Source organism: Dendrobates tinctorius, unplaced genomic scaffold, assembly GCF_039654945.1.
Source record: "Dendrobates tinctorius isolate UK_male_01 unplaced genomic scaffold, ASM3965494v1 ptg000113l, whole genome shotgun sequence".
Lineage (NCBI taxonomy): Eukaryota > Metazoa > Chordata > Amphibia > Anura > Dendrobatidae > Dendrobates > Dendrobates tinctorius.
This window is the reverse complement of record NW_027361781.1, coordinates 363,225-376,758: the sequence shown is the minus strand read 5'-3', so window position 1 is coordinate 376,758 and position 13,534 is coordinate 363,225. Positions and strand designations below refer to the sequence as shown.

General features: G+C 43.4%; 1 protein-coding gene across 1 annotated transcript in view; it reads left to right on the top strand.

Moving 5' to 3' along the window:
• Window positions 1-10,213: 10,213 nt before the first annotated feature.
• LOC141100980 (CD5 antigen-like) overlaps window positions 10,214-13,534 on the top strand; it is a 36,337-nt gene continuing 33,016 nt past the window's right edge. Inside the window, exons 1-2 of the mRNA XM_073589750.1 lie at window positions 10,214-10,313; window positions 10,874-10,900. Coding sequence (XP_073445851.1) covers window positions 10,286-10,313; window positions 10,874-10,900 — 55 coding nt within the window. The 5' untranslated portion in view covers window positions 10,214-10,285. The remainder of the gene's footprint in view (window positions 10,314-10,873; window positions 10,901-13,534) is intronic.

The window sequence follows — 13,534 nt, the reverse complement described above, 5'->3', positions numbered from 1 at the left end:
GGTGTGCACACACCCAAGTAAGTGCAATTAGCCACTCTGCTCAGGAATCATAGAAAAACAGGAGGACAACCAGAGTATAGCATAAAAAATCAATAAATTTTATTAACATTTACAAATACTAAAAACAGCATAAAAGACATAGACACTGTAAGGACACCAATAGATCCGGAAAAAAAGACACAATGCTGTGAGAGTAATGCCATAGAAAGTCCCTCTAATACCTAATCACCGTCCCATAAGAATCAGTATATAACACAATGGGTTAAATCCTGACTGAATGTAATTTAGAGCCTCCAAACAAATGGATGCGGCTCGACCGACCATACGGCCTGTATATCCACCATGTGGCTGAAAACCCCGCAGTAAACAGATAAAGGAAACGAAAGAGGGAGAACAAATGATAACTCACTTAATGGACACAGCAGAGGCTAACCGGGAAACCCCGACGCGCGTTTCGCTATACCACCATAGCTTTATCGAGGGGAAGTGTAGTGAGACGCTCCGCAGGATCTTAAGTACCCGGGTAAGTAATCATGTGATCATCAGCTGACCCACTTCCATAATGCTGTATGTTCTCGGCGCATGCGCCGGTCCCCGGCATCCCCGAGTCCAAGACACCCGGCGGCGCCCCGTCAGCGAGCGAGCGGAGATAGCAGAATCCCCAGTCACAAGCCCACCAAGGCTGTGCCGGATAATCGGGGCCAGAGGAGGAACGGACGACCGACACAGGCGCACTACAACAGCAGTGGGTGCATCATGACGGTACAGGGTCCAAGAAGGAGCGAACAGCAAAAATCATACAAAGTGCACAGACAGTAAAATGTGAAAGAGTTCTCACTAAAGATATATTACATTACATAGAATAGATATAACATCTAAATCCATAGGGGGTCTAGAGAGAATAATCTCACAGCCCAGCAATACATATAGAATTATATGACAATAAACAATCCCTGAACATGATACATATATGAATCATTTGACCATAAACACAAATAATCAACACTGTAAATAAATATAAATCCAATGTATCCATAGATCAAAGCGGGCATAAAAACGATATGGGAGATAAATATTTCCATAGTCCCCAAGTCTTCTGGTCCTGCTGAAGACTGTTCATAGATATGAAGAATCTAATCATATATATACACTCACTGGCCACTTTATTAGGTACACCTGTCCAACTGTGTGTTAAGACTTAATTTCTAATCTGCCAATCACATGGCGGCAACTCAGTGCATTTAGGCATGTAGACATGGTCAAGACAATCTCCTGCAGTTCAAACCGAGCATCAGTATGGGGAAGAAAGGTGATTTGAGTGCCTTTGAACGTGGCATGATTGTTGGTGCCAGAAGGGCTGGTCTGAGTATTTCAGAAACTGCTGATCTACTGGGATTTTCACGCACAACCATCTCTAGGGTTTACAGAGAATGGTCCGAAAAAGAAAAAAAATCCAGTGAGCGGCAGTTCTGTGGCCGGAAATGCCTTGTTGATGCCAGAGGTCAGAGGAGAATGGGCAGACTGGTTCGAGCTGATAGAAAGGCAACAGTGACTCAAATTGCCACCCGTTACAACCAAGGTAGGCAGAAGAGCATCTCTGAACGCACAGTGCGTCGAACTTTGAGGCAGATGGGCTACAGCAGCAGAAGACCACACTGGGTACCACTCCTCTCAGCTAAGAACAGGAAACTGAGGCTACAATTTGCACAAGCTCATCGAAATTGGACAGTAGAAGATTGGAAAAACGTTGCCTGGTCTGATGAGTCTCGATTTCTGCTGCGACATTCGGATGGTAGGGTCAGAATTTGGCGTAAACAACATGAAAGCATGGATCCATCCTGCCTTGTATCAACGGTTCAGGCTGGTGGTGGTGGTGTCATGGTGTGGGGAATTTTTTCTTGGCACTCTTTGGGCCCCTTGGTACCAATTGAGCATCGTTGCAACGCCTCAGCCTACCTGAGTATTGTTGCTGACCATGTCCATCCCTTTATGACCACAATGTACCCAACATCTGATGGCTACTTTCAGCAGGATAATGCGCCATGTCATAAAGCTCGAATCATCTCAGATTGGTTTCTTGAACATGACAATGAGTTCACTGTACTCAAATGGCCTCCTCAGTCACCAGATCTCAATCCAATAGAGCATCTTTGGGATGTGGTGGAACGGGAGATTCGCATCAGGGATGTGCAGCCGACAAATCTGCGCCAACTGTGTGATGCCATCATGTCAATATGGTCCAAAATCTCTGAGGAATGCTTCCAGCACCTTGTTGAATCTCTGCCACGAAGAATTGAGGCAGTTCTGAAGGCAAAAGGGGGTCCAACCCCTTACTAGCATGGTGTACCTAATAAAATGGCCAGTGAGTGTATAGTGAGAACACTAAACGATAAAAGAGAAAAAAGACAATTATTAAAAAACAAAAAAGAGAAAAAGCAAAAAAGCCCCACCCACACTTAAAAACCATAAAAGAATGGGAGAAAAAATAAAAATAAATAAAGTAACTTTTTACAAAAAAGGACCAAAATTCAAAGAGTCATTGAGACCAGCGGGTTTCATGGTACCCAATTGCACAATCCATTTTAATTCCCGCTGTGCAAGTAATTTTTTAATATTACCACCTCTTATCCCTGTATGTACGATTTCAATCCCCCTTACCATAAATTCAGATGGATCGCAGTTATGTGCTGCTTTAAAATGTCGGGGGATCGTTTTAAGATCAGAATCTTCCTTGACTTTTTTGGCAGCAATGATATCACGAATATGCTCCCTTACACGAACGCGTAGCTCCCTCGAGGTTAATCCTACATAAATCAAAGGGCACCCACATGTTGCGTAGTAAACTACATTGGTACTATTACATGAGATATACTCATTGATTGTATAATCTTTGGTCCCATCAGCAGAGGAAAATACATTAGTACGAATAATATTGTTAAATGCCAGACAATGTCCACATTTAAAACAGCCCCTCAACTGTCTATTATGTCCAAAGAGATTCTCTCTAGGTGGCACATAATGACTCCTTGTAAGCAAATCTCTAAGATTTTTCGACTGCCGTGGGGTCATTTGTGGTCGAGCAGTTAAAAAAGATCTAAGGGAAGGCTCTGTGTATAATATAGGCCAATGTTTATAGAGGATACCCCCATGCTGTCCCATTCATGATTAAACTCAGAAATAAACCGTACAGTGGTGTCCTCTTTTTTTAGCGCTTTTTTGGAGTACAACAATTGATCACGTCCCATGTGTTTAGCCCTGCTATACCAATTTTTTATGCTCCTCTCACTGTAACCCCATTGTCTGAACCTCTCCCCCATGTCCAAGGCTTGTGCTTCAAATTTCTGATCTGTGGAACAAATACGCCGTATCCTCAGAAACTGTCCGACCGGGACGGCCCTCACCGTGGTATGGCTATGCGCAGACTGTGCGTGTAATAACGCATTAACAGATGTACTCTTACGATAAACATCAGTCTGGATAAAGGATGACGAATCCACCTCCAGACTGATATCCAAGAAATCAATCCTACACAAATCATATTTAAATGTTAAATGTATATTAAAAAGGTTGTTATTGAGCATAGCCATAAAGTCCTCCAACTGTCGCACTGTGCCCCGCCAAAAAAACAAAATATCATCAATCTAACGAAGCCAGTGAAGCACATGGTCAGCGGCCCCCGCGCCCGCATCCCCAAAAACCAACCTTTCCCAAAACCCCAGAAAAAGGTTGGCGTATGCGGGCGCGCAGGCCGCACCCATGGCCGCACCTTGCTTCTGTAGGTAAAAATGATCTTTGAAAACAAAAAAATTGTGTGTCAGGGCAAAGTGCAACAGCTCGAGGACTAATTCACATAGAGGGCCGTCCAGGTCGGAGGCCTCCAGGAAAAAACGCACTGCCTGCATACCATCCTCATGTTTGATGCTGGTATACAATGCCTCTACATCAGCAGTGACCAAGATTGTTCCTGCATCTAAACAGACTCCGTCAACCCTAGCTAGGACGTCCGAGGTGTCTTTGACAAAGGACGGCAAAGTCTTTCGTTTCCTTTATCTGTTTACTGCGGGGTTTTCAGCCACATGGTGGATAACAGGCCGTATGGTCGGTTGAGCCGCATCCATTTGTTTGGAGGCTCTAAATTACATTCAGTCAGGATTTAACCCGTTGTGTTATATACTGATTCTTATGGGACGGTGATTAGGTATTAGAGGGACTTTCTATGGCATTACTCTCACAGCATTGTGTCTTTTTTTCCGGATCTATTGGTGTCCTTACAGTGTCTATGTCTTTTATGCTGTTTTTAGTATTTGTAAATGTTAATAAAATTTATTGATTTTTTATGCTATACTCTGGTTGTCCTCCTGTTTTTCTATGATTCCTGAGCAGAGTGGCTAATTGCACTTACTTGGGTGTGTGCACACCCAGTGCAAGTTTATGATGAGTCTGGTTTTTGTGGTGCTAATTGTGTTTTCTGTGTTTTTCACAGTCTATTCCAGCAATATTATAATGGATTTTAGAGCCCGCGATGGTGCATGGCACTCTCAACTAGACAATGTTTTCAAGGATACCAATGATATGAATGTGGAGGAAAATCAGAAAGGTTTGCAGGAGGTTATCTTCAATTTTAAGGACCTCTTGCGTAAAAGAACTAAAATATGGTGGAACCATGCCTTTCTCGATAGATATTTACAAAAAGGGTTAATACCAAGGGGTCTAAGGGTGCAAGTATTCCCCTCGTTCCCTGTTGAAAGTGTGGAAATTAGAGAGAAATGGGAGGGGTACGCCGATGCCTGCTCCTATGGCTTTATGGAGATACTTAAAAGCATGAATACTGAGTCCTTAACGAAAATCGAGGGGGAGATTGAAACCCTTCAATGTTCAATCAAAAAAGACATGTCTAACGAGGCCCTAAAGAAGTTTAATTCTGAGATCGAGGATCTTACACAGACTTGGGCGGATGAAATACAGCAGGTTAAATCAAAAAAATTTCAACGTGATGTAAATGATAAACAACAGAATAAAATGTATAGATGGAGATATATTAATGAAAGATCACGTCCTGTTAATAGGAATGGTTCTAGGTCCCAATCACGATCGACCTCGTGGAGGTCTACAGCCTCTACAGACGAGCCATCCACGAGTATATCTAGATTTGATAGAAATAGAAATCATGCCCCTACCAGTAATGGAAGGAGGAACACGAGACAAAATGCTAAAAAATACGGATCCGTCAAACATCCGGAGGGTGGACCTCAGGGAGGACTTCAGGTAATCAATCTATCTGACCATGTACTCTCTCAAGAACAAATAGAGGTGTTGAGTAAGGGATTATCTTTTTCCCCTACTAACGGCTTTTGCTTTTTTACAGCATTGAAAGATCTTCACCTTTTCTCTAGGAAACTGATCCTAAAAAAATTACATCATAAAGGTGATTTGGCCCAGGAGAATTGGACTCCTGCTGAGAAGGAGGCTATTGGAGTCTTGGAGGAATTGCTGGAGGAACAGAATCCCACGAGAGAAGGTGGGTGGCCGAAGACCATACTTCCCAGGTCCACAAGGTTTCCCCCCTTGTCACTGTGCCCGGCGGTGGAAGTATTTACCAAAATGGTGACGGAAGATTTTAAGAAATTACCAACATTCCGCCAATATGATAATTTAACAAATAAGCAAAGACAGGGGTTACGGGATTTGCAATCACTTGATGACGTAGTAATTAAGCCAGCTGACAAGGGGGGAAACATTGTGGTCTGGCCTGTGGCGAAATATGAACGGGAAGCATACCGCCAACTCCGTGATGGTGAGGTATATTGTAAACTTACCCATAATCCAATGGCCTCCTTCTCAGCGGTTCTGCAGAAAATTCTCCTGTGTGCATTTGACTTAGGGATTATCAGTAAAAAAGTGCTAGAGGGATTGAGTGTCCCGTTTCCCAAGGTTCCGACATTTTACCTGCTCCCCAAAGTGCACAAAGACTCCGTCAACCCCCCCGGGGCGTCCGATTGTGTCAGGGATCGATGGGCTATGTGATCCCATTTGCAAATTCATAGATCACTATCTTAAAGGACTGGTGGAGACTTTGCCGTCCTTTGTCAAAGACACCTCGGACGTCCTAGCTAGGGTTGACGGAGTCTGTTTAGATGCAGGTACAATTTTGGTCACTGCTGATGTAGAGGCATTGTATACCAGCATCAAACATGAGGATGGTATGCAGGCAGTGCGTTTTTTCCTGGAGGCCTCCGACCTGGACGGCCCTCTATGTGAATTAGTCCTCGAGCTGTTGCACTTTGCCCTGACACACAATTTTTTTGTTTTCAAAGATCATTTTTACCTGCAGAAGCAAGGTGCGGCCATGGGTGCGGCCTGCGCGCCCACATACGCCAACCTTTTTCTGGGGTTTTGGGAAAGGTTGGTTTTTGGGGATGCGGGCGCGGGGGCCGCTGACCATGTGCTTCACTGGCTTCGTTACATTGATGATATTTTGTTTTTTTGGCGGGGCACAGTGCGACAGTTGGAGGACTTTATGGCTATGCTCAATAACAACCTTTTTAATATACATTTAACATTTAAATATGATTTGGGTAGGATTGATTTCTTGGATATCAGTCTGGAGGTGGATTCGTCATCCTTTATCCAGACTGATGTTTATCGTAAGAGTACATCTGTTAATGCGTTATTACACGCACAGTCTGCGCATAGCCATACCACGGTGAGGGCCGTCCCGGTCGGACAGTTTCTGAGGATACGGCGTATTTGTTCCACAGATCAGAAATTTGAAGCACAAGCCTTGGACATGGGGGAGAGGTTCAGACAATGGGGTTACAGTGAGAGGAGCATAAAAAATGGGTATAGCAGGGCTAAACACATGGGACGTGATCAATTGTTGTACTCCAGAAAAGCGCTAAAAAAAGAGGACACCACTGTACGGTTTATTTCTGAGTTTAATCATGAATGGGACAGCATGGGGGTATCCTCTATAAACATTGGCCTATATTATACACAGAGCCTTCCCTTAGATCTTTTTTAACTGCTCGACCACAAATGACCCCACGGCGGTCGAAAAATCTTAGAGATTTGCTTACAAGGAGTCATTATGTGCCACCTAGAGAGAATCTCTTTGGACATAATAGACAGTTGAGGGGCTGTTTTAAATGTGGACATTGTCTGGCATGTAACAATATTATTCGTACTAATGTATTTTCCTCTGCTGATGGGACCAAAGATTATACAATCAATGAGTATATCTCATGTAATAGTACCAATGTAGTTTACTACGCAACATGTGGGTGCCCTTTGATTTATGTAGGATTAACCTCGAGGGAGCTACGCGTTCGTGTAAGGGAGCATATTCGTGATATCATTGCTGCCAAAAAAGTCAAGGTCTGATCTTAAAACGATCCCCCGACATTTTAAAGCAGCACATAACTGCGATCCATCTGAATTTATGGTAAGGGGGATTGAAATCGTACATACAGGGATAAGAGGTGGTAATATTAAAAAATTACTTGCACAGCGGGAATTAAAATGGATTGTGCAATTGGGTACCATGAAACCCACTGGTCTCAATGACTCTTTGAATTTTGGTCCTTTTTTGTAAAAAGTTACTTTATTTTTTCTCCCATTCTTTTATGGTTTTTTAAGTGTGGGTGGGGCTTTTTTGCTTTTTCTCTTTTTTGTTTTTTAATAATTGTCTTTTTTCTCTTTTATCGTTTAGTGTTCTCACTATATACACTCACTGGCCACTTTATTAGGTACACCATGCTAGTAAGGGGTTGGACCCCCTTTTGCCTTCAGAACTGCCTCAATTCTTCGTGGCAGAGATTCAACAAGGTGCTGGAAGCATTCCTCAGAGATTTTGGACCATATTGACATGATGGCATCGCACAGTTGGCGCAGATTTGTCGGCTGCACATCCCTGATGCGAATCTCCCGTTCCACCACATCCCAAAGATGCTCTATTGGATTGAGATCTGGTGACTGAGGAGGCCATTTGAGTACAGTGAACTCATTGTCATGTTCAAGAAACCAATCTGAGATGATTCGAGCTTTATGACATGGCGCATTATCCTGCTGAAAGTAGCCATCAGATGTTGGGTACATTGTGGTCATAAAGGGATGGACATGGTCAGCAACAATACTCAGGTAGGCTGTGGCGTTGCAACGATGCTCAATTGGTACCAAGGGGCCCAAAGAGTGCCAAGAAAAAATTCCCCACACCATGACACCACCACCACCAGCCTGAACCGTTGATACAAGGCAGGATGGATCCATGCTTTCATGTTGTTTACGCCAAATTCTGACCCTACCATCCGAATGTCGCAGCAGAAATCGAGACTCATCAGACCAGGCAACGTTTTTCCAATCTTCTACTGTCCAATTTCGATGAGCTTGTGCAAATTGTAGCCTCAGTTTCCTGTTCTTAGCTGAGAGGAGTGGTACCCGGTGTGGTCTTCTGCTGCTGTAGCCCATCTGCCTCAAAGTTCGACGCACTGTGCGTTCAGAGATGCTCTTCTGCCTACCTTGGTTGTAACGGGTGGCAATTTGAGTCACTGTTGCCTTTCTATCAGCTCGAACCAGTCTGCCCATTCTCCTCTGACCTCTGGCATCAACAAGGCATTTCCGGCCACAGAACTGCCGCTCACTGGATTTTTTTTCTTTTTCGGACCATTCTCTGTAAACCCTAGAGATGGTTGTGCGTGAAAATCCCAGTAGATCAGCAGTTTCTGAAATACTCAGACCAGCCCTTCTGGCACCAACAATCATGCCACGTTCAAAGGCACTCAAATCACCTTTCTTCCCCATACTGATGCTCGGTTTGAACTGCAGGAGATTGTCTTGACCATGTCTACATGCCTAAATGCACTGAGTTGCCGCCATGTGATTGGCTGATTAGAAATTAAGTCTTAACACACAGTTGGACAGGTGTACCTAATAAAGTGGCCAGTGAGTGTATATATGATTAGATTCTTCATATCTATGAACAATCTTCAGCAGGACCAGAAGACTTGGGGACTATGGAAATATTTATCTCCCATATCGTTTTTATGCCCGCTTTGATCTATGGATACATTGGATTTATATTTATTTACAGTGTTGATTATTTGTGTTTATGGTCAAATGATTCATATATGTATCATGTTCAGGGATTGTTTATTGTCATATAATTCTATATGTATTGCTGGGCTGTGAGATTATTCTCTCTAGACCCCCTATGGATTTAGATGTTATATCTATTCTATGTAATGTAATATATCTTTAGTGAGAACTCTTTCACATTTTACTGTATGTGCACTTTGTATGATTTTTGCTGTTCGCTCCTGCTTGGACCCTGTACCGTCATGATGCACCCACTGCTGTTGTAGTGCGCCTGTGTCGGTTGTCCGTTCCTCCTCTGGCCCCGATTATCCGGCACAGCCTTGGTGGGCTTGTGACTGGGGATTCTGCTATCCCCGCTCGCTCGCTGACGGGGCGCCGCCGGGTGTCTTGGACTCGGGGATGCCGGGGACCGGCGCATGCGCCGAGAACATACAGCATTATGGAAGTGGGTCAGCTGATGATCACATGATTACTTACCCGGGTACTTAAGATCCTGCGGAGCGTCTCACTACACTTCCCCTCGATAAAGCTATGGTGGTATAGCGAAACGCGCGTCGGGGTTTCCCGGTTAGCCTCTGCTGTGTTCATTAAGTGAGTTATCATTTGTTCTCCCTCTTTCGTTTCCTTTATATGTTTACTGCGGGGTTTTCAGCCACATGGTGGATATACAGGCCGTATGGTCGGTCGAGCCGCATCCATTTGTTTGGAGGCTCTAAATTACATTCAGTCAGGATTTAACCAATTGTGTTATATACTGATTCTTATGGGACGGTGATTAGGTATTAGAGAGACTTTCTATGGCATTACTCTCACAGCATTGTGTCTTTTTTTCCGGATCTATTGGTGTCCTTACAGTGTCTATGTCTTTTATGCTGTTTTTAGTATTTGTAAATGTTAATAAAATTTATTGATTTTTTATGCTATACTCTGGTTGTCCTACTGTTTTTCTAAGATGGCACTAATATGGCTTTAAAAATGGGCCACGTTGTAATTACTGTATGCTCATATCAGCACCATGAATATTTTTCTCTCTACGATTTATGATTTTTTTTAAATTAAATTTATCGGCAACAAGTTCTCCAAATTATTAAGTTTCTATTATTTGAGATCAGCAGTAAATGTGCTGAGCCCGCGTGTGTCCTCAACATATAAAGTTTTATTCCACGTCACAAATTTATAGTCCTTATCTGGAGCCATGAAGGGTAAGGAGCTGTTACTGGTGGGTGAGTACACAATAATCCTTATACGTGCAGTTATTTTGGGGGTTTGCTTAAATTTCTGATGGAGATGAAATTCAGCAGTAAAGAATGCAAAAAGTTGCTGCTGTTAAGTCACTATGTAAAGTAATTGTTATTTAAGCGATGCTTAAATAATTTGGTTGTAGCTGCACCAGGTAACTTCAAACTAATGGCACTGAGCTGCAGTACCAGACAAAGCCACAACTAAATGCAAGGCGCTGTACCTGGGTAACACTGACATGGACGTGGCACACTTTGTATTTTGATGCACTTTATTGAGCTAATCATGGGGTTGCCTTGAATTAAAATTGCACTGATCAGCACTGACCAGAATAAATCATCTATAATGCAGCCTAGGAAAACATCTTTAAGTGGCTTGTTCACATTGTGATGAAAGTAGACAGCTTTGTGCAGATTCCTAAATGGTAAGCCCCTTTCATTGTGATGATAGAACACATGTGTATATTATACAGTGGTTGGATGGCGTGTTTATAACATATTATATCTGTTTTTGTTTTTCTAAGTATTTTTTTGTCTTTTTTCAGCCTCATTTTTCGGATTTGCATTGTCAGGTCAGTATTCTATGTCTAATTATATTTCTAAAAGGTTTGGTAAGTCATATTATTTAGAATCCCAATTTCCAAAAAGTTGGAATTCTGCGTAAAATGTAAAGAAAACAGTAATACAATGATTTGGAAATCTCTTATCACCGTATTTAGGACATTTTTCTATTTAACTTGAAAACATTAACTCATTAAATTGTTAGACCGTAGGGCAAGATCTTCTCCCCTTCTGTACCAGTCTGTCAGTTTGTTTACTTAATTTTAATATGCATTTTCTATAGGTTATATGTATGTACAATAATACAGGGCGAATTACAGCTTTTCTGCTGCCTGAGGCGACCATTGAAATGGACTGACCACTCATCCTATATAATGAAATACCACACTGTCTCCTATGTAGTAATAAAGTTCCAGTACCGCCATCAGTAGAGGAAAGCAGGAACAGAACCACCAACAACACATGAATACAGAACCGGAACATCCATTAGCACATGAATAGAGCACCAGAATTAAAATCAGTACATGAATACATCACCAGCACCAAGATCAGTACATGAATACAGCACCAGAATCACCAACAGTAGAGGAATACAGCACCAGAACCACCATCAGCACATGAGTACAGCACCAGAATCCCCAACAGTACAGGAATACAGCACCAGAACCACCATCAGTACATGAGTACAGCACCAGAATCACCAACAGTAGAGGAATACAGCACCAGAACCACCATCAGTACATGAGTACAGCACCAAGCCTAATACAGTAATCAATTGCAATGTCAGGTTATCCCTCACAATATACGTTGAAATCACATGAATCTACAACTCCCAGCGTAGCAGTGCACAATGTCAGGATTCTCTGGTGCCAAGAGCGGGTCAATATGACCACCACAAATATATGATACGAATACTTCTGGTCACATTCCAACTAGACATGCATGGCCTCGCACAATACAAGTGAACTGAGCAAGGCCACACATGTATAGTTGGAATGTGGCAAGAACTATGCATATTGCATAATTGTGGTCATGTGATATCTTGTTTCAGTGCCTGAGCACTGAGACTCCTGACAGGATGCGGTGCACACGCAGTGAGTATTCAGAAGTCTGCAATCATATAAATTGACTGCAGATTTTTATCCTGAGACTGGAAACATCTTTAACAATAGTAAGGAGATGCTAGGTAATGTCTGCATACCTCCTTGAGGGTCAGCTGCTGTGGGTCTGAGGTCAGTCCTCGTGTAGCATGTGATCACGATTCCCCGGGCTCGCCTTGGATCGCGGCATGCTCAGTTGCCGTGCTTCCAGGGTCAGTCTTGGGGGGGCACTTATTCATGCCCCTCCAGGCTCTCCTTGGTCCGTGGCACAGTGGGCCCACGAGCGATGTTTGCACTTACCATTCTGAACACGAACATAACACATCCCAACTTGAGACCCTTAAAAATAGCAGGATCCTACGCTGATATCTGGCCTACAAAGTGCCCCTGAACAATAATTGCCCTTAACTGTGCTCCCTGCACAAAATATGACCCCTATACTGTCCATCTTAAGAGACTTAGCCACCACACTGCCCTCTCCTATCAAGTATTGCTACACCATCTGACCTTATGATCTATATCTGGACTCGATAACCTCCCATATGCTGTATGAGTTCTACTTATATGCACTATGATGTGCAAATGGCCCCATATATGCAGTATAATGACACCCACAGCTTCCTATATGCACTATGATGGCCCCCCGAAGTCGCCTATACACAGTAATTATGGTCACCACAGCCCCCACATGTAGTATGATTGGCCCACACAGCCTCGTATGTGCAGTGTGATGTGATGGCCCCACAGCTCCCTATATGCAGTATGATGGCCCTAAAGCCCCTATTTGCAGTATGATGATGGCCACATATCCCCCTATACGCAGTAATGATGGCCAACACTGCCTGCCATATGCAGTACGCTGGTCTCAACAGCCTCCTATATGCAGTTTGCTGTCCCTACAGGTCCTTATATCCAGTATTATTAATCGCAGTATGATGGCTCCATAGGTCCCTATATGCATTATGACGATGGCTCCCTTCTTTGCCACAGCTGTTAGCAGTATCCTTAGAACGCTGATACTGTTTAAAGGTTTGCCGGTGATGTGGCCAATGTCACACCGGTCCTTCTCCTGAGGTGGCAGGCTTTGTCCAACCCTTTTCACATATACAGCACACTGGAAATAATAGTGCTTTAAAAATAAATAATAATAATAATTAACAAATTGATGACAATGTGGCGCCCCCAGGAGTACGGTCGCCACAGTGGCATTACCCTCCTCCTAGGAAGTGTGATGTCATGCCTGGAAGCAATGAAGGGTCTCTCTGACAGATAATCTCTACATACAACACGGTTCCCACTCCAGGCCAGCAGAGGGAGCTCTGAACCAATACTAAGGGGAAGAGCTTCTCTCTGGGGGCCAGGAGGGGAAAGTAGTCAGTTCTGTGAGGAGGGCGAAGTGTGTGGACGTGGAGAGAGGAGCTGGGAGATTGAGCAGAGAGTTGAGGCTCATTGCCAGCTGGAGCGCATGATCTGGAGCCTGGTCTCCAAGGCTGTATGGACACTGATGTTCCTGCAACAGAAATCAGAGGAATAGGAAGCTGTAAA